The following is a 27,299-nucleotide window of genomic DNA, read 5'->3' as shown; positions in this document are numbered from 1 at the left end:
AGGTCCTCTCGATGCTATCCCATGTCCTGTAGTGTGGGGAGTAGTAGTGTGGGGAGTAGTAGTGTGGGGAGTAGTAGTGTGGGGAGTAGTGGTGTGGGGAGTAGTGGTGTGGGGAGTAGTGGTGTGGGGAGTAGTGGTGTTACAAAACAAATCACCCGCCTACGGATAATGTTGCACTCTCAAAAAAAGGCAGAGGAAAAAAATAAAAAAAAGGACAGGTGCGACAGTCACAAACTCCATGGAAACAGTGTGTGTGTGTGTGTGTGTGTGTGTGGGTTAATGAATTTGATAGTGACTGACAAAGTCAGGAGCAGCTGATCAGCCATTACATGTCCGAACAAAACATCTCTTCATCTCCTCCATCTGGCAATACTATGACATCAAGACGAGGGAAAGAACATCTATTAAAAACAAACGCGATAAGTAATCACTTACTTTATGAGAAAAGCGAGGAGGGCAGGATATGGAGAGAGTGCGAGAAAGAAAATGACAGGTTATTGAATACTGAAAATAGACAGAATGTGATAGAGGGAATGAGGGAGAGTAGAAAAGATTACTGAAGAGAAGACTTCAAAAACACAAAGTTGTTGGTTTAATCAATTTAATTTGTTAAAAACACATCATATAGTACTCTCTCCTTAAAAACATTCTCATTCAATTCTATAGTAGTTTTAAAAAAATTTTAGTGTCAACTGTCAACATAAAATGGCAAAAACATTTAACTTTTTCAGTCAGTTTGCTTTATTTCCTAAATACATTTTTATACAACAGTTTAAAAGGCAGACCATTGTGATAAGACATTGATACTGTACAGTCTCCAAAGCAAACATGAGAGCAAATAACAAAACACATTCAATTATATTGAATAGGTCAGACACTCAATACATTCCCATTTCACATAAACAAATGCATTTTGGAGAAAATCTTCAAAAACATTTTTTTGTAAAGCTCTTAGATGAAAGCCATTCCAGTTTTAAAATTTGCCAAAAAGGTCTGACATTCCTCAAAAGCCTAAAGTGGATTCCTCTTTTCCTTCATCTGCAAGGAGAGGAGATGTTCACAGGGAACACTTTTAGACTGTTGAAACTTTGTTTTGTTTTGTGTCTGATGCTAGATTTGGATTGGAGTTCCGTTGTACGTTGTTCAGGTTTGGTCAATGTAGGTTGAAGGATGTAAAGCTTAAAAAGTAATCCCGCCCAGAAAATAGTTTTGGCTTTGGTATGGGTAACCATTTGAAACACTGTCCGTTTCAACATACTTTGACATTTGTTTACAATTCATGGCAAATGGAAGTCAATAGATTAATTGTTACAGTATAAATTACATTTTAACACAAGACATGACTTTTCCTCAATGAGAAATAGATTTGTTTTTGCATTGTATAATCATTTTGGTTCAGCTCCTGTTCTAGATAAAAAGCCACCATTTTTTTTTTCTTTTTCTAAATGTTCATGTATCCAAGTCCTGAACTAAAAAAACCTTATTCACCACAGAAAACAAAACATCTGGTGATATGCAAGTCCCTTGACCTCATGATTCGCGTTGAAAAATACAACAACAAACAAAAGTCTCTCACACAAAGTCTACATTCCCACCACATACCACCGTACTCAAAATCAGTGAGACACACACAAGGCAGCTGCTCTATACTGGCTGTTCTAAGGAAGACTGTCTGTGCATCGATCAAGAAAGAAGTGCATTTTTAAAGGCCTCCTATTGAAGTTTAAACGGGATTTGTTCAGTTCCTTTGAATAGAAACCATATGTAATATTGGCAAAGAGATGAGTCAATGGCCAATTAAAAACAGGTAGTTTCATTGGGGTGGAATCAGAAGCGGTTCCATACGTCACCGTGACAACCAAAAGATTAATTAAAAAAAGGTGATGAGGGAATTTCTCCTCACCATATCAACCTAGTTAATGTAGTCCATTGGAGTTCTAGAAGGGGGGGGACTAGATAGTCCTGAGAACACCTCATTTACAGCAACGACTTGGGGAATAGTTACAGGGGAGAGGAGGGGGGAAATGAGCCAATTGGAAGCTGTCAGTTCAATATTTAGTTTTGATTTATTATTGTTTGAGTTGTCAAGTAACGTAAAAAAAAAAATGATACAAATAAATCACTATGTCACTGGATTTAGGTAAAAAGTTGGGTGATTTAAACATTTTTTTTTATAAATTCCCTTACGTTGATGACTTTTTGCAAATCCAACTAGTTTTTCACGTTGATCCAACGTCATCATAGATTCTGGGGGATTAAATGACGTGGAAACAACTTCGATTCAACCCGTCTTTGCCCAGTGGGTCAGAAGTGGACGTGAAGGCCAGGTAGAGATTGTACCTTTAGCAGATGTGTATTTGGCTCCAACACAGTGCACAGTTTATTGGCTCTTGGCTAACACAACCCCCAATGCAATCTCAACTTCCTGGTCAGGTGAGTGTTTGTGGTTTTCCTCCTTGGCAGCGGAATCGTGAAAAATCCACCATTAACGTTGGTGGTGGTTTCTACCAGTGACTCACTGTCTGATGAACTGCACAATGGCTCTTTCGAACACGCCATACTTTACAGCCTTTCCGCTGCCTTGCCCGAGACAGAGGGCCAGTTTGACAGAGAAAACCTCTTGGCTTTTCTTCATCCTCTAATTCACCATGAACACCGCTGTCTTCTCTCGTCTGACCATCAAAGGAGACGGGGCATGGATAGGGAGAGACTTACCCCTGCATTTCCTCTGCTGCTCTTCGCATGCTGATGCTTCTCTACGGTCTGATTCTGGGTTTAAAAAGTGTTGCAAATGATCATATTTCCCCCCTCGGCTCTCTTCAGGAAGCCATGTGCTGCTCTGTAGAGGAAATGAGGACGTTTTATCAAAAGGAATTTTGAACATGTTACTTAAGGAGGCCAATATACACAGCCTGGTTAGAACTTTGGAGCCCAATAGAAAGTCACCTTGGTTTCTGTCACTTTGGATCAGCTCCTTCATCGTTCTGCTCCTAATGGAAAGGGGAGGAGGAAATCACACTTGAGTAAATTCACATTTCAAATCAAACTTTGTCACATGTGCCGAATACAACATGTGTAGACCTTACCGTGAAAAGCTTACTTACAAACCCTTAACTCTTCTTCAACTTCACTAAGAAAATCTTTACCAAATAAACTAAAGTGAAAAATATTTTAAAAAGGTAACAATAGCAAGGCTATATACAGGGGGTACCGGTACCTAGTCAATGCAGGAAGTTACAATGAAAAATGCCTCAAATACAGACTCTATTCAAATACAGAAATGCCTGGGAGTTTGGTCCATGTCGCTATAGAATGAAAACCTGTGTGTAGTCGGGTGATAGTATCTGATCGAATGTCACCCTCAGACAGACCTGATGTGACTCAGAGATGGTCCTGCTCTCCAAGGGTTCCTTCTCCGTGGGCGATGTGGGCATGCTCCCGTTGGAGTCTGTGCTGAGCATGGTTCGCCTTTCTCTGACGGGCCTCTCCTTGTCACACTTTGTAACCCGGAACCTGGCAGGGATAGATCATAGCAATACACCGGTGATAAAGAGGACATAACACCATGGGAATCAACATGCGACTGACAATAACTGGAGAAAATCAACTACTCAGACAACTATTACAATATCTATCTATTTATCTCTCCGGAAACCAGCCGCACATACGCTTCTGAGGAGACACCGTCCACCTGGCGACCGTGTCAGCGTGCACTGCGCTCGGCCCGCCACAGGAGTCGCTGGTGCGCGATGGGACAAGGACATCCCTGCCGGCCAAACCCTCCCCTAACCTGGACGACGCTGAGCCAACTGTGTGCCGCCCCCCCCATGGGTCTCCCGGTCGGCTGCGACAGAGCCTGGACTCGAACCAGGATCTCTAGTGGCACAGCTAGCGCTGTGATGCAGCGCCTTAGACCACTGCACCACTCGGGAGGCCCCTAGAAATCGTTCTTTAACATGTCTCCTCCCCTTCACCTACACTGATTGACGTGGATTTAACAGGTTGTAGAAGGGAAAGTAAAAACCCAAACCGGTCCGTGCATCAGTACCAGTATATTATAAAATACAGTATAGTGTGTTGTTATCGGAGCAATAGGCCCTGGCCCAAGAGGCCCTATGTTATGATTCCCACTGAGGAGCCCATCACAAGACATCACTCTGGCACGGCACTACACAGATTCAATTAAAATCAGGTAATGGCTATTCCCTCCCTGCTCAGTGTGGCCCCGGACGCACACTTCCATTTATCTGGATGAGCAAATGAAAAAGCGCCAGGTCCCTCTGCATTCAGATCAGCTACTCTACAGGAACGGAGGATGGCTTGATACACTTCACTTGAACTGGGCAAAAGTCTTGCTCTCTGAGAAAAACACGCACACACAGTCATCCCTCTCTCACAGACAGACTTCTCTATAGACCACAGGAGGTTGGTGGCACCTTAATTGGGGAGGATGGGCTCGTGGTAATGGTTGGAGTGGAATGGTATGAAATACATGGAAACCACTTATTATCTCTCACCTCCCCACAGCCAACACAGTGACCTCTCCGTGGCTCCTCCTGTCTGCTATCCTCTTGGTGGACACACGCCTCATCAGGGGCCACTTCTTGTGATTGCAGCGGTTGCAGACGCTCTTGAGGCCCCCCATGCCTCCGATGGTATGCAGGTGGTTGCAGGTGTGTTTGGCAAGTCCCACCGGGACACGAGGTGAGATAGGGGTCACTGGGAGGGTGGGGGAGGTGGGAGTCAGCGGTTGGCTGTGGAGGAAAAGAAGGAGGAAACTCCAGCAGACTGGCGATACAGACACTAGCACAGTCTTCACATTTTGCTGAGAGTTGTACAAAGTCGGCAGGCTATTATTCCCAAAAATTCACAATTGTAACGGCCGCTTCCACCAAGTATTAACTCTGGGCTTGCGACATACGCAAATCAAGACATTTTCTAAAATGTTTTCTTAGCCTCTAGACAGTAGAAGACACTCTAGTAGACATGATGGTGAACCCTGGTCCTGGAAGATACATGGTGTGCAGGTTTTAGCTACAGCCCAGTAGTAAACACATCTGATTCCATTAATACAAGTTAAGTCCAAATCATTGTATTTGTGGGAAATATGAGATTCAGTGCTGAGCAGTGACCAAAAAACATAAACCCTGTCCAGACTTCTGCTCTTCATAACCTGATGGCCTCCCCTTTGACACTAAATGTCCAGAACTCAAAGTACTGTACCCTTTCGGCCAGCTATACACACACACACACACACACACTAATTATACCAACCATTAGGTTTTAACATCAATAAGGGATCATAACTTTCACCTGGTCAGTCTACAGTATGTCATGGAAAGAGCAGGTGTTCATAATGTTTTGTAACCTCAGTGTATTTGTAAAGTGGAGGAGTGTGTGTGTTCTCCTGGTGTAGAGAGGACTGAACTGTTGTCCATCACTAACCCAATGTGTGTTCTCCTGGTATAGAGAGGACTGAACTGTCCATCACTAACCCAATGTGTGTTCTCCTGGTGTAGAGAGGACTGAACTGTTGTCCATCACTAACCCAATGTGTGTTCTCCTGGTGTAGAGAGGACTGAACTGTTGTCCATCACTAACCCAATGTGTGTTCTCCTGGTGTAGAGAGGACTGAACTGTTGTCCATCACTAACCCAATGTGTGTTCTCCTGGTGTAGAGAGGACTGAACTGTTGTCCATCACTAACCCAATGTGTGTTCTCCTGGTGTAGAGAGGACTGAACTGTTGTCCATCACTAACCCAATGTGTGTTCTCCTGGTGTAGAGAGGACTGAACTGTTGTCCATCACTAACCCAATGTGTGTTCTCCTGGTGTAGAGAGGACTGAACTGTTGTCCATCACTAACCCAATGTGTGTTCTCCTGGTGTAGAGAGGACTGAACTGTTGTCCATCACTAACCCAATGTGTGTTCTCCTGGTGTAGAGAGGACTGAACTGTTGTCCATCACTAACCCAATGTGTGTTCTCCTGGTGTAGAGAGGACGGAACTGTTGTCCATCACTAACCCAATGTGTGTTCTCCTGGTGTAGAGAGGACGGAACTGTTGTCCATCACTAACCCAATGTGTGTTCTCCTGGTGTAGAGAGGACTGAACTGTTGTCCATCACTAACCCAATGTGTGTTCTCCTGGTGTAGAGAGGACTGAACTGTTGTCCATCACTAACCCAATGTGTGTTCTCCTGGTGTAGAGAGGACGGAACTGTTGTCCATCACTAACCCAATGTGTGTTCTCCTGGTGTAGAGAGGACTGAACTGTTGTCCATCACTAACCCAATGTGTGTTCTCCTGGTGTAGAGAGGACTGAACTGTTGTCCATCACTAACCCAATGTGTGTTCTCCTGGTGTAGAGAGGACTGAACTGTTGTCCATCACTAACCCAATGTGTGTTCTCCTGGTGTAGAGAGGACTGAACTGTTGTCCATCACTAACCCAATGTGTGTTCTCCTGGTGTAGAGAGGACGGAACTGTTGTCCATCACTAACCCAATGTGTGTTCACCTGGTATAGAGAGGACTGAACTGTTGTCCATCACTAACCCAATGTGTGTTCTCCTGGTGTAGAGAGGACTGAACTGTTGTCCATCACTAACCCAATGTGTGTTCACCTGGTGTAGAGAGGACTGAACTGTCCATCACTAACCCAATGTGTGTTCACCTGGTGTAGAGAGGACTGAACTGTTGTCCATCACTAACCCAATGTGTGTTCTCCTGGTGTAGAGAGGACTGAACTGTTGTCCATCACTAACCCAATGTGTGTTCTCCTGGTGTAGAGAGGACTGAACTGTTGTCCATCACTAACCCAATGTGTGTTCACCTGGTGTAGAGAGGACTGAACTGTTGTCCATCACTAACCCAATGTGTGTTCTCCTGGTGTAGAGAGGACTGAACTGTTGTCCATCACTAACCCAATGTGTGTTCTCCTGGTGTAGAGAGGACTGAACTGTTGTCCATCACTAACCCAATGTGTGTTCTCCTGGTGTAGAGAGGACTGAACTGTTGTCCATCACTAACCCAATGTGTGTTCTCCTGGTGTAGAGAGGACTGAACTGTTGTCCATCACTAACCCAATGTGTGTTCTCCTGGTGTAGAGAGGACTGAACTGTTGTCCATCACTAACCCAATGTGTGTTCTCCTGGTGTAGAGAGGACTGAACTGTTGTCCATCACTAACCCAATGTGTGTTCTCCTGGTGTAGAGAGGACTGAACTGTTGTCCATCACTAACCCAATGTGTGTTCACCTGGTGTAGAGAGGACTGAACTGTTGTCCATCACTAACCCAATGTGTGTTCTCCTGGTGTAGAGAGGACTGAACTGTTGTCCATCACTAACCCAATGTGTGTTCACCTGGTGTAGAGAGGACTGAACTGTTGTCCATCACTAACCCAATGTGTGTTCTCCTGGTGTAGAGAGGACTGAACTGTTGTCCATCACTAACCCAATGTGTGTTCTCCTGGTATAGAGAGGACTGAACTGTCCATCACTAACCCAATGTGTGTTCTCCTGGTGTAGAGAGGACGGAACTGTTGTCCATCACTAACCCAATGTGTGTTCTCCTGGTGTAGAGAGGACGGAACTGTTGTCCATCACTAACCCAATGTGTGTTCACCTGGTATAGAGAGGACTGAACTGTTGTCCATCACTAACCCAATGTGTGTTCTCCTGGTGTAGAGAGGACTGAACTGTTGTCCATCACTAACCCAATGTGTGTTCACCTGGTGTAGAGAGGACTGAACTGTCCATCACTAACCCAATGTGTGTTCACCTGGTGTAGAGAGGACTGAACTGTTGTCCATCACTAACCCAATGTGTGTTCTCCTGGTGTAGAGAGGACTGAACTGTTGTCCATCACTAACCCAATGTGTGTTCACCTGGTGTAGAGAGGACTGAACTGTTGTCCATCACTAACCCAATGTGTGTTCTCCTGGTGTAGAGAGGACTGAACTGTTGTCCATCACTAACCCAATGTGTGTTCTCCTGGTGTAGAGAGGACTGAACTGTTGTCCATCACTAACCCAATGTGTGTTCTCCTGGTGTAGAGAGGACTGAACTGTTGTCCATCACTAACCCAATGTGTGTTCTCCTGGTGTAGAGAGGACTGAACTGTTGTCCATCACTAACCCAATGTGTGTTCACCTGGTGTAGAGAGGACTGAACTGTTGTCCATCACTAACCCAATGTGTGTTCTCCTGGTGTAGAGAGGACTGAACTGTTGTCCATCACTAACCCAATGTGTGTTCTCCTGGTGTAGAGAGGACTGAACTGTTGTCCATCACTAACCCAATGTGTGTTCACCTGGTGTAGAGAGGACTGAACTGTTGTCCATCACTAACCCAATGTGTGTTCTCCTGGTGTAGAGAGGACTGAACTGTTGTCCATCACTAACCCAATGTGTGTTCTCCTGGTGTAGAGAGGACTGAACTGTTGTCCATCACTAACCCAATGTGTGTTCTCCTGGTGTAGAGAGGACTGAACTGTTGTCCATCACTAACCCAATGTGTGTTCTCCTGGTGTAGAGAGGTGTAAGGACTTAAGTGGCGTCAGAGACGTTTGCGCCGTGGCTGTTTGCGCCTGCGGGAATCAGAGCATCACACTTTTATTTATTTGTCACCATTACCATAGCATTTGGAAATTGTCCTGGAAGCTTTGGCTGATGAAGGGGAAAAAGCGAGAGGAGGACGAGGGAGAGAGAGAGAGATGCATAGATAGAGGGCTAGAGAGGAAAGAGAGCAACATGAAAAAAAATAGGTTAGTTTGTCGCAAGACACTTAGTCAGCTGAAGAGAAGGGGGGGGAGAAGTGATAAAGGAGGGATTCAGAGTGGAAGATAAAACTGAGGAGAACAGGAGAGCCCACAGACAAAACATGTAGACAGAGGGATGGTGGAGGAGAGGGTAAGGAGAGAGGGATGGAGCTAGCACAGTAACAGGGCTGAGAGTGTGTGGATTAATGATGAGAGCGAGAGAGAGAGGGGGAAGAGAGCGAGAGCACTGCAGCAAGTCGAGGACAGGAAGTTAACTACCGCATCCAGAGAGAGAAACAGCGACAGAGAGAGAGAGAGAAAGTGAGAGAGAATGAGCGACAGAGAAAGCGAGCGAGTGAGCGAGAAATAGAAAGAGAGGGCAAAGTGCTTCTTTGTGGAGATTTCAATGCAAGAACAGGTTCTGAGCCTGACTACAATGATGCGGGAGGTAACCACCACATATGTGGACACCCCTCCTTGTACAGTAGCCCTATTATAAATAATAGAAACAGTCCTGACCAAATACTGAACAAAAATGGGAAGGAGTTAGTGCATCTCTGTCGAGCCTTAGGCCTGTACATGCTTAATGGTAGAATCAGAGGGGACTCTTTAGGTCAGTTTACTTCCTGCTCAGCTCTTGGGACAAGTGTAGTCAATTATGCCATCACTGACATTGACCCCTCCTCCATTAGTGCATTCACTGTCAGACCACAGACACCATTGTCAGATCACAGTCAGATCAACGTGTTTCTGAAGAAATTAACCGGCAATACTCATTAAAAAAACAGCCCAATAAACTCTACAACATAAACCCATCGTACAGTTGGGCTCCAAACAGTGCAGAGAGATTCATTGAAACGTTGAACTCAAATGAAATGATGAACTCTATACAGTTTTTGAATAACTCACAATACCAAAATAATAAAGATGGTGTCAATTCGGCTACTCAAAACATCAACTGCATATTCCAAAAAGCAGCATCGAAAGCAAATTTGAGAAAACCAAAGAAATACAACATCAGAAACAAAAAGTTTCTGATAAATGGTTGGATAATGAATGTAAAACAATTAGAAAACACCTAAGACAAATGTCAAGCGAAAAACATAAGCAGCAAAACAACCCAGAGCTACAATATGAATACTTTGAAACAGTATAAACAAACACTGAAACGCAAGAAATTGAATTATACCAACAAGACACCTGATGAAATTGAAAACGCAATTGACCAAAATCAGTTCAGGGACATGTGGAACAATTTAAGCACAAACTAGCCACAAGAATTAGCCATACAAGATGTAGGAATTTGGACAACTTATTTTGATAATCTATACAAAAACCTCCGACAAAAAGACTTACAACAGAACCAATTAGAAATTAAAGAAAAATGGAACATCCTTGAATCAGTCATTTAAAACAACCAAAATCCATTAGATTACCCAATAACCCAACAAGAACTAAATGAAAAGCTCAAATCTATTAAATCAAAGAAGGCTCGTGGTCTAGACAACATCAGAAATGAAATGCTGAAAAACAGCCCACCTGAGTTGCAAAATGCTGTGCTTAAATTGTTCAACATGGTTTTAACTTCTGGCTGCTTCCCTGATGTCTGGAACCAGCGGCTCATCTCCCCTATCCACAAAAGTGGAGACAAATCAGACCCCAATAATTACAGGGGAACTTGCGTAAACAGTAACTTGGGAAAGGTTTTCTGTAGCATTTTGAATTCAAGAATTCAAACCTTTCTTCAAGAAAAAAAAGTAAATGTCAAATTGGCTTTCTCCCTAACCGTCGCACTACTGACCATATATACACACACCTTACACACACTAATTAATAAACACGTCCACCAAAAAAAAAAAAAAAAAAAAAAAAAGAGCGCAAAATCTTTGCTTGCTTTATTGACTTTAAAAAAGCATTTGATTCTATTTGGCACGAAGGGCTATTCTACAAAATTCTCCAAAGTGGGCTTGGTGGTAAGGTGTATGACTTAATAAAATGTATGTACACAGAAAACAAATGTGCAATAAAAATCAAAAACCAAAGAACAGAATTATTTTCAATGTCGAGGTGTGAGACAAGGCTGCAGTTTGAGTCCAAACCTTTTCAACATTTATGTCAATGAATTAGCAGACATGTGGGACCATTCTCCAGCCCCAGGACTCACACTATTTGACACAGAGGTGAAATACCTGCTATATGCTGATGACTTGGTACTTCTATCACCAACCAAAGAAGGTCTTCAACAGAACATTAATATTCTAAAGCAATATTGCCATAATTGGGCCCTGGCAGTAAATTTCCAAAAAACGAAAATCATGATTTCAAAAAAAAAATAAAAAAAAAATAAAAAAAAGAAGATGTCAGAAACACAAATATAAATTCACCCTGAACAACACCATCATTGAACACACTAAAAATTACACCTACCTTGGTGTGACCATATCTGCATCGGGAAACTTTAATATGGCAGTGAATGCACTCAAAGAAAAAGCCCACAGAAATTATTCAAAATCAACATCCCAATTAGAATTTGGACCAAAATATTTGACAGTGTAATCCTACCAATAGCTCTTTACGGAAGTGAGGTTTGGGGGCCACTCAAACTGGACTTTAAAATGTGGGACAAACATCCAAATGAAGCCCTACATGCAGAATTCTGTCGTAAAATCCTACAAGTCCAGAGAAATACACCAACTAATGCATGTAGGGCAGAATTGGCAGCATTTCAGTAGTAATGAAAATACAGAAAAGATCATAACATTTTTGGCTACATCTAAATTCAAGTCCAAATTCAAGTCTGCAATTTAAAGCACTTCAAACCCAAGAGCTGAGCCCAGAAACGAGCCCTCTCAGTCAGCTGGTGTTGGACCTCACCAACCAAGCTGACACCAGCACTGCTTCAAAATAAATAATTCAAATAAACAAAATCATGAACCAATCAAAGGACTCATATTTACAACATTGGAAAAACGAAACAAAATCCCAAAGCCGACTAAATTGCTATCTGACCCTAAACAGAGAATATGAATTGGCTGATTATCTCTACTCTGTCAGAGATACGAAGCAGAAACAGATCCTTACCAAGTACAGGCTGAGTGACCACCGATTGGCAATAGAAACCGGCAGACATAAAAAGACATGGCTACCCAAAGAGGAGCGTGTATGTGGTCACTGCATGACAGGGGAGGTAGAGACAGAGATGCACTTTCTCCTTTACTGTGAGAAATATTCCTCAAAAATGACTACATTTATTCCAAATTTTAACTTATTAAACCCAGAGGAAAAACTAAAAATACTCATGGGCAAAGGAGCAATGGTTCCTCTTGCAGCCAAATATGTATTTGCCTGCCATAGCCTGAGGGACACTGAATAATAACATCCGCATAGTAAGCAGTAACTTACTTATTATTACTATTATTATTGTTGTTTATCATTTCAAATAGTAGTGGTATGGGTAGTAATGGTAATGATAGCAGTTTAGTGATGGTGGTGGTAGTAGTGGTATGGGTAGTAATGGTAATGATAACAGTTTAGTGATGGTGGTAGTAGTAGTAGTGGTGGTATGGGTGGTAATGGTAATGATAACAGTTTAGTGATGGTGGTGGTGGTGGTAGTAGTGGTATGGGTAGTAATGGTAATGATAGCAGTTTAGTGATGATGGTGGTAGTAGTAGTAGTGGTGGTATGGGTGGTAATGGTAATGATAACAGTTTAGTGATGGTGGTGGTGGTGGTAGTAGTGGTATGGGTAGTAATGGTAATGATAGCAGTTTAGTGATGGTGGTGGTGGTGGTAGTAGTGGTATGGGTAGTAATGGTAATGATAGCAGTTTAGTGATGGTGGTGGTGGTGGTGGTACTAGTGGTATGGGTAGTAATGGTAATGATAGCAGTTTAGTGATGGTGGTGGTGGTGGTACTAGTGGTATGGGTAGTAATGGTAATGATATCAGTTTAGTGATGTGGTGGTACTAGTGGTATGGGTGGTAATGGTAATGATAACAGTTTAGTGATGGTGGTGGTAGTAGTAGTGGTATGGGTAGTAATGGTAATGATAGCAGTTTAGTGATGATGGTGGTAGTAGTAGTAGTGGTGGTATGGGTGGTAATGGTAATGATAGCAGTTTAGTGATGGTGGTGGTAGTGGTAGTAATGATAACAGTTTAGTGATGGTGGTGGTAGTGGTAGTAATGATAACAGTTTAGTGATGGTGGTGGTAGTGGTATGGGTGGTAATGGTAATGATAACAGTTTAGTGATGGTGGTGGTAGTAGTAGTGGTATGGGTAGTAATGGTAATGATAACAGTTTAGTGATGGTAGTAGTAGTAGTGGTATGGGTGGTAATGGTAATGATAGCAGTTTAGTGATGGTGATGGTAGTAGTAGTGGTATGGGTGGTAATGGTAATGATAGCAGTTTAGTGATGGTGGTAGTAGTAGTAGTGGTGGTATGGGTAGTAATGGTAATGATAACAGTTTAGTGATGGTGGTGGTGGTGGTAGTAGTGGTATGGGTGGTAATGGTAATGATAACAGTTTAGTGATGGTGATGGTAGTAGTAGTGGTATGGGTAGTAATGGTAATGATAGCAGTTTAGTGATGGTGGTGGTAGTAGTGGTATGGGTAGTAATGGTAATGATAGCAGTTTAGTGATGGTGGTGGTGGTAGTAGTGGTATGGGTAGTAATGGTAATGATAACAGTTTAGTGATGATGGTGGTAGTAGTAGTAGTGGTGGTATGGGTGGTAATGGTAATGATAACAGTTTAGTGATGGTGGTGGTGGTGGTAGTAGTGGTATGGGTGGTAATGGTAATGACAACAGTTTAGTGATGGTGGTAGTGGTATGGGTGGTAATGGTAATGATAACAGTTTAGTGATGGTGGTAGTGGTATGGGTGGTAATGGTAATGATAACAGTTTAGTGATGGTGGTAGTGGTATGGGTGGTAATGGTAATGATAACAGTTTAGTGATGGTGGTAGTGGTATGGGTGGTAATGGTAATGATAACAGTTTAGTGGTGGTAGTAGTGGTATGGGTAGTAATGGTAATGATAGCAGTTTAGTGATGGTGGTGGTGGTAGTAGTGGTATGGGTAGTAATGGTAATGATAACAGTTTAGTGATGGTGGTGGTGGTAGTAGTGGTATGGGTAGTAATGGTAATGATAACAGTTTAGTGATGGTGGTAGTAGTAGTAGTAGTAGTAGTGGTATGGGTAGTAATGGTAATGATAACAGTTTAGTGATGGTGGTGGTAGTAGTGGTATGGGTAGTAATGGTAATGATAGCAGTTTAGTAGTGGTAGTAGTAGTAGTGGTATGAGTAGTAATGGTAATGATAGCAGTTTAGTAGTGGTAGTAGTAGTAGTGGTATGAGTAGTAATGGTAATGATAGCAGTTTAGTAGTGGTAGTAGTAGTAGTGGTATGGGTGGTAATGGTAATGATAGCAGTTTAGTGATGGTGGTGGTGGTGGTGGTAGTAGTGGTATGGGTAGTAATGGTAATGATAGCAGTTTAGTGATGGTGGTGGTGGTAGTAGTGGTGGTATGGGTAGTAATGGTAATGATAACAGTTTAGTGATGGTGGTGGTGGTGTGTAGTAGTGGTATGGGTAGTAATGGTAATGATAACAGTTTAGTGATGGTGGTGGGGTGGTGGTGGTAGTAGTGGTATGGGTAGTAATGGTAATGATAGCAGTTTAGTGATGGTGGTGGTGGTGGTAGTAGTGGTATGGGTAGTAATGGTAATGATAGCAGTTTAGTGATGGTGGTGGTGGTGGTAGTAGTGGTATGGGTAGTAATGGTAATGATAGCAGTTTAGTGATGGTGGTGGTGGTGGTACTAGTGGTATGGGTAGTAATGGTAATGATAGCAGTTTAGTGATGGTGGTGGTAGTAGTAGTGGTATGGGTAGTAATGGTAATGATAGCAGTTTAGTGATGGTGGTGGTAGTAGTGGTATGGGTGGTAATGGTAATGATAGCAGTTTAGTGGTGGTGGTGGTGGTAGTAGTGGTATGGGTAGTAATGGTAATGATAGCAGTTTAGTGGTGGTGGTGGTGGTAGTAGTGGTATGGGTAGTAATGGTAATGATAACAGTTTAGTGATGATGGTGGTAGTAGTAGTAGTGGTGGTATGGGTAGTAATGGTAATGATAGCAGTTTAGTGATGGTGGTGGTGGTGGTAGTAGTGGTATGGGTAGTAATGGTAATGATAGCAGTTTAGTGATGGTGGTAGTAGTAGTAGTAGTGGTATGGGTAGTAATGGTAATGATAGCAGTTTAGTGATGGTGGTAGTAGTAGTAGTAGTGGTATGGGTAGTAATGGTAATGATAGCAGTTTAGTGATGGTGGTAGTAGTAGTAGTAGTAGTAGTGGTATGGGTAGTAATGGTAATGATAGCAGTTTAGTGATGGTGGTGGTGGTAGTAGTAGTGGTATGGGTGGTAATGGTAATGATAGCAGTTTAGTGATGGTGGTAGTAGTAGTAGTAGTAGTAGTGGTATGGGTAGTAATGGTAATGATAGCAGTTTAGTGATGGTGGTGGTGGTGGTAGTAGTGGTATGGGTAGTAATGGTAATGATAGCAGTTTAGTGATGGTGGTGGTGGTGGTGGTACTAGTGGTATGGGTAGTAATGGTAATGATAGCAGTTTAGTGATGGTGGTGGTGGTAGTGGTATGGGTAGTAATGGTAATGATAGCAGTTTAGTGATGGTGGTAGTAGTAGTAGTAGTGGTATGGGTAGTAATGGTGGTAGTAGTAGTGGTATGGGTAGTAATGGTAATGATAGCAGTTTAGTGATGGTGGTGGTAGTAGTAGTGGTATGGGTAGTAATGGTAATGATAGCAGTTTAGTGATGGTGGTGGTAGTAGTAGTGGTATGGGTAGTAATGGTAATGATAGCAGTTTAGTGATGGTGGTAGTAGTAGTGGTATGGGTAGTAATGGTAATGATAGCAGTTTAGTGATGGTGGTGGTAGTGGTAGTGGTAGTAGTAGTAGTAGTAGTAGTAGTAGTAATAATGATGATAGTAGTTGTAGTAGTAGTAGTAGTAGTAGTAGTAGTAGTAGTAGTAATAATGATGATAGTAGTTGTAGTACTGATGTAATGGTGAAGATGACCGTTATTTAGTTATTACTTAATTATCGTTTCATTTTCCATATTTAGATTTTTATATTTCATTTTGTATTATTTACTGCCATTTTATATTATTATTTGTTATTGTTTATAATTTTATTACAATGTATATTGTATACATTGTTGCTTAGGCAATATTGACACAATGTTTTTCATGCCAATAAAGCAGCTTGAATTTGAGAGACAGAGACAGAGAGAGAGAGACACAGAGACACAGAGAGAGACACAGAGACAGAGAGAGAGAGAGAGAGAGAGAGAGACACACAGAGAGAGACACAGAGAGAGAGACCTGGTCCCTGGCAGTAAACCCCAAAAAGTCTAAAATAATGATTTTCCAGAGAAGATCCAGATCTCAGGGAATTAGACCGACGTTCTCAATTGGTACAAAATATATAGAGTACTGTACACACTACAATTACTTCGGTTTAAAAATAAATTTGGCTAAAACTAATTGAACCAATTGTACTTTATGGCAGCGAGACAAAAGAAGATTACACCAAAATGGGACAAACACCCCATTGAAACACTACATGCAGAGTTCTGTAAGATTCTCCAACATGTCCAGAGGAAAACTACAAACAATGCATGCAGGGCAGAATTAGGCCAATCTCCACTAATTATAAAAACTCAAAAAATATAAATTACATTTTGGAATAGTGCCCCCCTCTCATATCATTACCAAGCCCTGCAATGCCAAGAGATGAGCAAAGAAAAGAGTCCCCTCATCCAGCTGGTCCTGGGGCTGAGTTCACAAACCTGTTCTACTAACACACTGACGCCTCAGTCCCCTCATCCAGCTGGTCCTGGGGCTGAGTTCACTAACCTGTCCTATTAACACACTGACGCCTCAGTCCCCTCATCCAGCTGGTCCTGGGGCTGAGTTCACTAACCTGTCCTATTAACACACTGACGCCTCAGTCCCCTCATCCAGCTGGTCCTGAGTTCACTAACCTGTCCTATTAACACACTGACGCCTCAGTCCCCTCATCCAGCTGGTCCTGGGGCTGAGTTCACTAACCTGTCCTATTAACACACTGACGCCTCAGTCCCCTCATCCAGCTGGTCCTGGGGCTGAGTTCACTAACCTGTCCTATTAACACACTGACGCCTCAGTCCCCTCATCCAGCTGGTCCTGGGGCTGAGTTCACTAACCTGTCCTATTAACACACTGACGCCTCAGTCCCCTCATCCAGCTGGTCCTGGGGCTGAGTTCACTAACCTGTCCTATTAACACACTGACGCCTCAGTCCCCTCATCCAGCTGGTCCTGGGGCTGAGTTCACTAACCTGTCCTATTAACACACTGACGCCTCAGTCCCCTCATCCAGCTGGTCCTGGGGCTGAGTTCACTAACCTGTCCTATTAACACACTGACGCCTCAGTCCCCTCATCCAGCTGGTCCTGGGGCTGAGTTCACTAACCTGTTCTACTAACACACGGAAGCCTCAGGACCAGAACATCCAATCAATCAGAATAAAACAAATTACAACACAGTCAAAACAAAACTACATTGCTTATTGAGAAACACAAACACAAAGCAAAATGCAGTGCTATCTGGCCCTAAATGGACAGTACACCGTGGCTAACTATTTGACCATGGTTACTGATCAAAACCTTAGAAAAACCTTGACAAAGTACAGGCTCAGTGAGCACAGCCTTGCCATTGAGAAGGGTAGACACAGGAAAACCTGGCTCCCTGTAGAGGAAAGGCTGTGCAACCACTGCACAACAGCAGAACCTGAGACAGAGCTGCATTTCCTGACAAAATGTAAAAAAATATTAAACAATTAGAGTGTCATTTCCCCAAATGTGAAACCCTTATTCAAGGTTTCAAAGACCTCTCTGATGAGGATAGGCTACCCGTCCTGTTGGGGGAGGACGCATAGAGCTGTGGGTTGGCAGCGCACTACATTGCTGACTGCCATAAGTTGAGGGACAGTGTCTGACAGACCAATAAACCTGCACATCTCCTCTACTGTATGATTATTGTTATTGTTCAATGTATGGTTATTTTGACCCTTGGTTATTGTTGTTACTGTTGTCCCATTAACATTTTGATTCTTATTATTTTCATATTGTCAATATCCAAAATAAGCTTTGGCAATATGTACATTGTTACATCATGCCAATAAAGCACACTGAAAAGACCCACACATTGGGAAATGAGTGGTGTCCTGTCCCGCGGACTTTGCCGGAACACCCAATGCCGTGGCCATACCTCATCCTGCCTCGCCATGCTACGATTTATTAATCCTGACCGTCACCCCACACATACAAATACCTCCTCTCCCTTTCTCTTCTCTTCCTCTGCAGTCATCCCTCCTTGTGCACCATTTATGGTTGTGAGTGCCAGCACTCCCTGGCTCTTCAGATGGTATGTATGTATGTATGTATGTATGTATGTATGTATGTATGTATGTATGTATGTATGTATGTATGTATGTATGTATGTATGTATGTATGTATGTATGTATGCATGTATGTATGCATGTATGTATTCTTTGATGGACAAGGCCCTAACTATGAACTGTAAAGTCAGACCTACTTACCATTCACAGCCACAAAGACGTTCTCAATGAAACTGTCAGAGGTCACGATTATGAATCAGGCTTCTGTCTGTCTATCTTGAGCTGTTTAGTAAGTTAATGGTAGTATAAATGTAGGAGCCGTGGTTTCATTTCCAGTCTCTTTGAGATGACTGGTCCCGATTGCACAATCAGAATGACCATATAAAATGTTAGGATCATATTGATATTGTGAGTCGTAAAAGTACTGGCCTTAATCCAAACTCACCAAGCCATAAACAATGTCTGAGGGAGACCGGCTTGACTTCCACCTAACGACACCATTGCCATCTAGTGGCTTGGAAAGTAATGACACCCAAGTGGTACTGTATCCTTGGAAACCAGCCCTTTGGTGGAATTTCTGAAAATGTTCATATTTAACTAGGCAAGTCAGTTAAGAACAAATTCTTGTTTTACAATGACGGCCTAGGAACAGTGGGTTAACTGCCTTGTTCAGGGGCAGAATGACAGATTTGTACCTTGTCAGCTCGGGGGTTCGATCCAGCAACCTTTCGGTTACTAGTCCAACGCTCTAACCACTGGGCTACCTGCCACCCCAAATAGGCCTCAACGCTAATGACATCAGACAACATTAAGAGTGAGTTACTTTCAGATTTGATGTATATTTAAATAGTGCTGATAAAGTTTGACTGAGGGTAGGGTAGTCAGCAGCAGCAGAGTTCACTACAGAAGCCATGACAGGATACTTACCCTTCTGAGTCTATGCTGTTTTCAGGAACCATGGCTTGGAGGGCATCGGAGTTCGCTGTGTAGACAAAGAGAGAAAAATATGGCGTAGGGGAATTAGCGAGGAGAACGAGCAAGCGACATCAAAAGGGGAAACATTTATTGGAATATGGTTGCAGCCGATAAGCCCCAACACAATCAAATGGTGCACTGCATTCAATTAACGGGAGCACATTCAGTCCTCAGAATATAACCTCTGGGTGTGGGCTGTGCGCAGGCACAGCAAACAATGCATTATGAAAACAACAGCGTCTTCCTGAAATGTAGGACACATTAGGGCTATAATTAATAAGCCATTACTAAGTACGAAGACAGAAAGTATGGCACAAGAGCATCCACATAATGGAGGACAGGATTTTTTATTTTTTTAATTGTATTTATCAACATGACTTTCAAAGAAAAAAAATGTTACACATGTAAATGACATCATTAATAACCTAGAAGAAACGAGGGCAAATGTCAATGAGCTTCAAGTACACATGATTAGCAGTATAGGCACATCCAGTGCCTTTGGAAATTATTCAAACCCCTTGACCTTTTCCACATTTTGTTGCGTTAAAACCTTACTCTAAAATTGTTCGTTTCCCCCCTTCAGCAATCTACACACAATACCCCATAATGACAAAGCGAAAACTGTGAAATAATTGCCAGTTTATTAAAATGTAATAACAGAAATAGTTTACATATTTAGACCCTTTGCTATGAGAATTGAAATTGAGCTCAGGTGCATCGTGTTTCCACTGATCATCCTTGAGATGTTTATTCAACTTGGAGTCCACTTGTGGTAAATTCAATTGATTGGACATGATTTGGAAAGGCACACACCTGTCTATATAAGATCCCACAGTTGACAGTGCATGTCAGAGAAAAAACCAAGCCACGAGGTCAAAGGAATTGTCCCCAAGAACACAATGCCTCCATGATTCTTAAATGGAAGAAGTTTGGAACCACCAAGACTCTCCCTAGAACTGAGCAATCGGGGGAGAAGCGCCTTGGTCAGGGAGGTGACCAAGAACCCGATGGTCACTCTGACAGAGCTCTAGAGTTCCTCTGTGGAGATGGGAGAACCTTCCAGAAGGACAACCATCTATGCAGCACTACACAAATCAGGCCTTTACGGTAGAGTGGCCAGACGGAAGCCACTCCTCAGTAAAAGGCACATTAAAGCCCGCTTGGAGTTTGCCAAAAGGCACGTAATGACTCTCAGACCATGCGAAACAAGATTCTCTGGTCTGGAGGAAACCTGGCACCATCCCTACGGTGAAGCATGGTGGTAGAAGCATCATGCTGTGGGGATGTTTTTCAGCGGCAGGGACTGGGAGACTATTCAGGATCGAGGGAAAAATGAACGGAGCAAAGTAGAGAGATCCTTAATGAAAACCTGCTCCAGAGCGCTCAGGACCTCAGACTGGGGCGAAGGTTCCCCTTCCAACAGGATACCGACCCTAAGCACACAGCCAAGACACCACAGGAGTGGCTTCGGGACAAGTCTCTGAATGTCCTTGAGTGGCCCAGCCAGAGCCCGGACTTGAACCCGATGGAACATCACTGGAGAGACCTGAAAATAGCTGTACAGCAACGACGCTCCCCATCCAACCTGACAGAGCTTGAGAGGATCTGCAGAGAAGAATGGGAGAAACTCCCCAAATACAGGTGTGTCAAGCTTGTAGCGTCATACCCAAGAAGACTTGATGCAGTAATCGCTGCCAAACATGCTTCAACAAAGTACTGAGTAAAGGGTCTGAATAGTTATGTAAATGTAATATTTCAGCTTTTTATTTCAAGAAATGACCCAAAAATTCAAAAAGCCCGTTTTCGCTGTCATTACGGGGTACTGTGTGTAGATTGATGAGCGAAAAAAACCAACAATATAATCCATTTTAGAATAAGGCCGTAACGTAACAAAATGTAGAAAAGGTCAAGGGGTCTGAATACTTTCCAAAGGCACTGTATTGGCCAACACTTCAGAGTAGAATAACTAAACCATAAAGATGAGGAAAGACGTGTGGAAACATCGGAGTCACTTCCAACCGGACTTCACATGACCATGTGTACGTCCTGTTTCCTCTAGTCAGTCAAAATAAGCCCGATTTTCCCCACAAACTAGGACTGTGTACTAAACTAGAAGCCTACTATCATATTAAATCGCTTATCATGTCTGACCAGAGGGCATTTCAACACACCTAGAAGGAAGGAGAGTATTAAATCAGTATTAAGGGTTTGTGCAGCATGCCAACGTGAGCAGGAAAAGGCTTTGACTTGAACACTTCCTGTTTCGTCATCATCAGGCAATACGGCCCTATCAAGACTGACGCACAGAATTTAGGGGTGTGCTCGTGCGTGGGTCACCCTCATTAGGTGATGTTGTGTGAGTCAACGGAACGGTACAGTTGCTGTCAATATACTTGTGATAACCTTGTTATACAATTGGATGATGGTTAATTCCACCATTGTAGGAAGCTACTGTGTTTACAATCTATTATAAACCACACAGCAGCTTCAGTAATTAGTGTACCATGTAGAACCACAGACCTACTCACCTCTCACCGGATGTCACTCACACACACACACACACACACACAGCACCTCTTCCTGTAGCTTCGCAGTGTGAAAGACAGTGTGATGGGAGAGGGAGACAGCTCAGCACCAAGTGGTCTGATATAACCATGAGAACTGTAGGTGATCCATAGATCCTAGTTATAGTATTGTAGTCAGTAGGAGACAGTAGAGTGGTCCATAGACACTAGTTATAGTATTGTAGTCAGTAGGGAGGAGACAGTAGAGTGGTCCATAGACACTAGTTATAGTATTGTAGTCAGTAGGAGACAGTAGAGTGGTCCATTGACACTAGTTATAGTATTGTAGTCAGTAGGAGACAGTAGAGTGGTCCATTGACACTAGTTATAGTATTGTAGTCAGTAGGAGACAGTAGAGTGGTCCATAGACACTAGTTATAGTATTGTAGTCAGTAGGAGACAGTAGAGTGGTCCATAGACACTAGTTATAGTATTGTTGTCAGTAGGAGACAGTAGAGTGGTCCATAGACACTAGTTATAGTATTGTTGTCAGTAGGAGACAGTAGAGTGGTCCATAGACACTAGTTATAGTATTGTTGTCAGTAGGAGACAGTAGAGTGGTCCAGACACTAGTTATAGTATTGTTGTCAGTAGGAGACAGTAGAGTGGTCCATAGACACTAGTTATAGTATTGTAGTCAGTAGGAGACAGTAGAGTGGTCCATAGACACTAGTTATAGTATTGTAGTCAGTAGGAGACAGTAGAGTGGTCCATAGACACTAGTTATAGTATTGTTGTCAGTAGGAGACAGTAGAGTGGTCCATAGACACTAGTTATAGTATTGTAGTCAGTAGGAGACAGTAGAGTGGTCCATAGACACTAGTTATAGTATTGTAGTCAGTAGGAGACAGTAGAGTGGTCCATAGACACTAGTTATAGTATTGTTGTCAGTAGGAGACAGTAGAGTGGTCCATAGACACAATTATAGTATTGTTGTCAGTAGGAGACAGTAGAGTGGTCCATAGACACTAGTTATAGTATTGTAGTCAGGAGGGAGGAGACAGTAGAGTGGTCCATAGACACTAGTTATAGTATTGTTGTCAGTAGGAGACAGTAGTGGTCCATAGACACTAGTTATACTATTGTAGTCAGTAGGAGACAGTAGAGTGGTCCATAGACACTAGTTATAGTATTGTAGTCAGTAGGAGAAAGTAGAGTGGTCCATAGACACTAGTTATAGTATTGTAGTCAGTAGGGAGGAGACAGTAGAGTGGTCCATAGACACTAGTTATAGTATTGTAGTCAGGAGGGAGGAGACAGTAGAGTGATCCATAGACACTAGTTATAGTATTGTAGTCAGTAGGAGACAGTAGAGTGATCCATAGACACTAGTTATAGTATTGTTGTCAGTAGGAGACAGTAGAGTGGTCCATAGACACTAGTTATAGTATTGTAGTCAGGAAGGAGGAGACAGTAGAGTGGTCCATAGACACTAGTTATAGTATTGTAGTCAGTAGGAGACAGTAGAGTGGTCCATAGACACTAGTTATAGTATTGTAGTCAGTAGGAGACAGTAGAGTGGTCCATAGACACTAGTTATAGTATTGTAGTCAGGAGGGAGGAGACAGTAGAGTGATCCATAGACACTAGTTATAGTATTGTAGTCAGGAGGGAGGAGACAGTAGAGTGGTCCATAGACACTAGTTATAGTATTGTAGTCAGGAGGGAGGAGACAGTAGAGTGGTCCATAGACACTAGTTATAGTATTGTTGTCAGTAGGAGACAGTAGAGTGGTCCATAGACACTAGTTATAGTATTGTTGTCAGTAGGAGACAGTAGAGTGGTCCATAGACACTAGTTATAGTATTGTTGTCAGTAGGAGACAGTAGAGTGGTCCATAGACACTAGTTATAGTATTGTAGTCAGGAGGGAGGAGACAGTAGAGTGGTCCATAGACACTAGTTATAGTATTGTAGTCAGTAGAGTGGTCCATAGACACTAGTTATAGTATTGTAGTCAGTAGGAGACAGTAGAGTGGTCCATAGACACTAGTTATAGTATTGTAGTCAGGAGGGAGGAGACAGTAGAGTGGTCCATAGACACTAGTTATAGTATTGTAGTCAGTAGAGTGGTCCATAGACACTAGTTATAGTATTGTAGTCAGTAGGAGACAGTAGAGTGGTCCATAGACACTAGTTATAGTATTGTAGTCAGTAGGAGACAGGAGAGTGGTCCATAGACACTAGTTATAGTATTGTAGTCAGTAGGAGACAGTAGAGTGGTCCATAGACACTAGTTATAGTATTGTAGTCAGGAGGGAGGAGACAGTAGAGTGGTCCATAGACACTAGTTATAGTATTGTAGTCAGTAGGAGACAGTAGAGTGGTCCATAGACACTAGTTATAGTATTGTAGTCAGTAGGAGACAGTAGAGTGGTCCATAGACACTAGTTATAGTATTGTTGTCAGGAGGGAGGAGACAGTAGAGTGGTCCATAGACACTAGTTATAGTATTGTTGTCAGTAGGAGACAGCAGAGTGGTCCATAGACACCTGTTATAGTATTGTAGTCAGGAGGGAGGAGACAGTAGAGTGGTCCATAGACACTAGTTATAGTATTGTTGTCAGGAGGGAGGAGACAGTAGAGTGGTCCATAGACACTAGTTATAGTATTGTAGTCAGTAGGAGACAGTAGAGTGGTCCATAGACACTAGTTATAGTATTGTAGTCAGTAGGAGACAGTAGAGTGGTCCATAGACACTAGTTATAGTATTGTTGTCAGGAGGGAGGAGACAGTAGAGTGGTCCATAGACACTAGTTATAGTATTGTAGTCAGGAGGGAGGAGACAGTAGAGTGGTCCATAGACACTAGTTATAGTATTGTAGTCAGTAGGAGACAGTAGAGTGGTCCATAGACACTAGTTATAGTATTGTTGTCAGTAGGAGACAGTAGAGTGGTCCATAGACACTAGTTATAGTATTGTAGTCAGGAGGAGACAGTAGAGTGGTCCATAGACACTAGTTATAGTATTGTTGTCAGTAGGAGACAGTAGAGTGGTCCATAGACACTAGTTATAGTATTGTAGTCAGTAGGAGACAGTAGAGTGGACCATAGACACTAGTTATAGTATTGTTGTCAGGATGGAGGAGACAGTAGAGTGGTCCATAGACACTAGTTATAGTATTGTAGTCAGGAGGGAGGAGACAGTAGAGTGGTCCATAGACACTAGTTATAGTATTGTTGTCAGTAGGAGACAGTAGTGGTCCATAGACACTAGTTATAGTATTGTAGTCAGTAGGAGACAGTAGAGTGGTCCATAGACACTAGTTATAGTATTGTAGTCAGTAGGAGACAGTAGAGTGGTCCATAGACACTAGTTATAGTATTGTTGTCAGTAGGAGACAGTAGAGTGGTCCATAGACACTAGTTATAGTATTGTAGTCAGGAGGGAGGAGACAGTAGAGTGGTCCATAGAAACTAGTTATAGTATTGTAGTCAGGAGGAGACAGTAGAGTGGACCATAGACACTAGTTATAGTATTGTTGTCAGTAGGAGACAGTAGAGTGGTCCATAGACACTAGTTATAGTATTGTAGTCAGTAGGAGACAGTAGAGTGGTCCATAGACACTAGTTATAGTATTGTAGTCAGTAGGAGACAGTAGAGTGGTCCATAGACACTAGTTATAGTATTGTAGTCAGTAGAGTGGTCCATAGACACTAGTTATAGTATTGTTGTCAGTAGGAGACAGTAGAGTGGTCCATAGACACTAGTTATAGTATTGTTGTCAGGAGGGAGGAGACAGTAGAGTGGTCCATAGACACTAGTTATAGTATTGTTGCCAGTAGGAGACAGTAGAGTGGTCCATAGACACTAGTTATAGTATTGTAGTCAGTAGGAGACAGCAGAGTGGTCCATAGACACTAGTTATAGTATTGTAGTCAGGAGGGAGGAGACAGTAGAGTGGTCCATAGACACTAGTTATAGTATTGTAGTCAGTAGAGTGGTCCATAGACACTAGTTATAGTATTGTAGTCAGTAGGAGACAGTAGAGTGGTCCATAGACACTAGTTATAGTATTGTAGTCAGTAGGGAGGAGACAGTAGAGTGGTCCATAGACACTAGTTATAGTATTGTAGTCAGTAGGAGGAGACAGTAGAGTGGTCCATAGACACTAGTTATAGTATTGTAGTCAGTAGGGAGGAGCAGTAGAGTGGTCCATAGACACTAGTTATAGTATTGTTGTCAGTAGGAGACAGTAGAGTGGTCCATAGACACTAGTTATAGTATTGTAGTCAGTAGGGAGGAGACAGTAGAGTGGTCCATAGACACTAGTTATAGTATTGTTGTCAGTAGGAGACAGTAGAGTGATATATAGACACTAGTTATAGTATTGTTGTCAGTAGGAGACAGTAGAGTGGTCCATAGACACTAGTTATAGTATTGTTGTCAGTAGGAGACAGTAGAGTGGTCCATAGACACTAGTTATAGTATTGTAGTCAGGAGGGAGGAGACAGTAGAGTGGTCCATAGACACTAGTTATAGTATTGTAGTCAGGAGGGAGGAGACAGTAGAGTGGTCCATAGACACTAGTTATAGTATTGTAGTCAGTAGGAGACAGTAGAGTGGTCCATAGACACTAGTTATAGTATTGTAGTCAGTAGGGAGGAGACAGTAGAGTGGTCCATAGACACTAGTTATAGTATTGTAGTCAGGAGGGAGGAGACAGTAGAGTGGTCCATAGACACTAGTTATAGTATTGTAGTCAGTAGGAGACAGTAGAGTGGTCCATAGACACTAGTTATAGTATTGTAGTCAGTAGGAGACAGTAGAGTGGTCCATAGACACTAGTTATAGTATTGTAGTCAGGAGGGAGGAGACAGTAGAGTGGTCCATAGACACTAGTTATAGTATTGTTGTCAGGAGGGAGGAGACAGTAGAGTGGTCCATAGACACTAGTTATAGTATTGTAGTCAGTAGGAGACAGTAGAGTGGTCCATAGACACTAGTTATAGTATTGTTGTCAGTAGGAGACAGGAGAGTGGTCCATAGACACTAGTTATAGTATTGTAGTCAGTAGGAGACAGTAGAGTGGTCCATAGACACCTGTTATAGTATTGTAGTCAGGAGGGAGGAGACAGTAGAGTGGTCCATAGACACTAGTTATAGTATTGTTGTCAGGAGGGAGGAGACAGTAGAGTGGTCCATAGACACTAGTTATAGTATTGTTGTCAGTAGGAGACAGTAGAGTGGTCCATAGACACCTAGTTATAGTATTGTAGTCAGGAGGGAGGAGACAGTAGAGTGGTCCATAGACACTAGTTATAGTATTGTTGTCAGGAGGGAGGAGACAGTAGAGTGGTCCATAGACACTAGTTATAGTATTGTTGTCAGTAGGAGACAGTAGAGTGGTCCATAGACACCTAGTTATAGTATTGTAGTCAGGAGGGAGGAGACAGTAGAGTGGTCCATAGACACTAGTTATAGTATTGTTGTCAGGAGGGAGGAGACAGTAGAGTGGTCCATAGACACTAGTTATAGTATTGTAGTCAGGAGGAGACAGTAGAGTGGTCCATAGACACTAGTTATAGTATTGTAGTCAGTAG

At 42.6% G+C, this 27,299-nt stretch overlaps 1 protein-coding gene across 1 annotated transcript in view; it reads right to left on the bottom strand.

Moving 5' to 3' along the window:
* Positions 1 to 717: 717 nt before the first annotated feature.
* Positions 718 to 27,299, bottom strand: part of rell1 (RELT like 1) — a 139,416-nt gene continuing 112,834 nt past the window's right edge. The window contains exons 4-8 of the mRNA XM_014206479.3: positions 19,145 to 19,199; positions 4,518 to 4,754; positions 3,372 to 3,513; positions 2,947 to 2,990; positions 718 to 2,839 (exon numbers count right to left, since the gene is read on the bottom strand). Coding sequence (XP_014061954.1) covers positions 2,958 to 2,990; positions 3,372 to 3,513; positions 4,518 to 4,754; positions 19,145 to 19,199 — 467 coding nt within the window. The 3' untranslated portion in view covers positions 718 to 2,839; positions 2,947 to 2,957. The remainder of the gene's footprint in view (positions 2,840 to 2,946; positions 2,991 to 3,371; positions 3,514 to 4,517; positions 4,755 to 19,144; positions 19,200 to 27,299) is intronic.

The sequence above is a fragment of the Salmo salar genome, chromosome 07, assembly GCF_965601325.2.
Source record: "Salmo salar chromosome 07, fSalSal1, whole genome shotgun sequence".
Taxonomy (NCBI): Eukaryota; Metazoa; Chordata; class Actinopteri; order Salmoniformes; family Salmonidae; genus Salmo; species Salmo salar.
The sequence above is the reverse complement of the archived record's forward strand: the minus strand, read 5'-3'. Positions and strand labels throughout refer to the sequence as shown.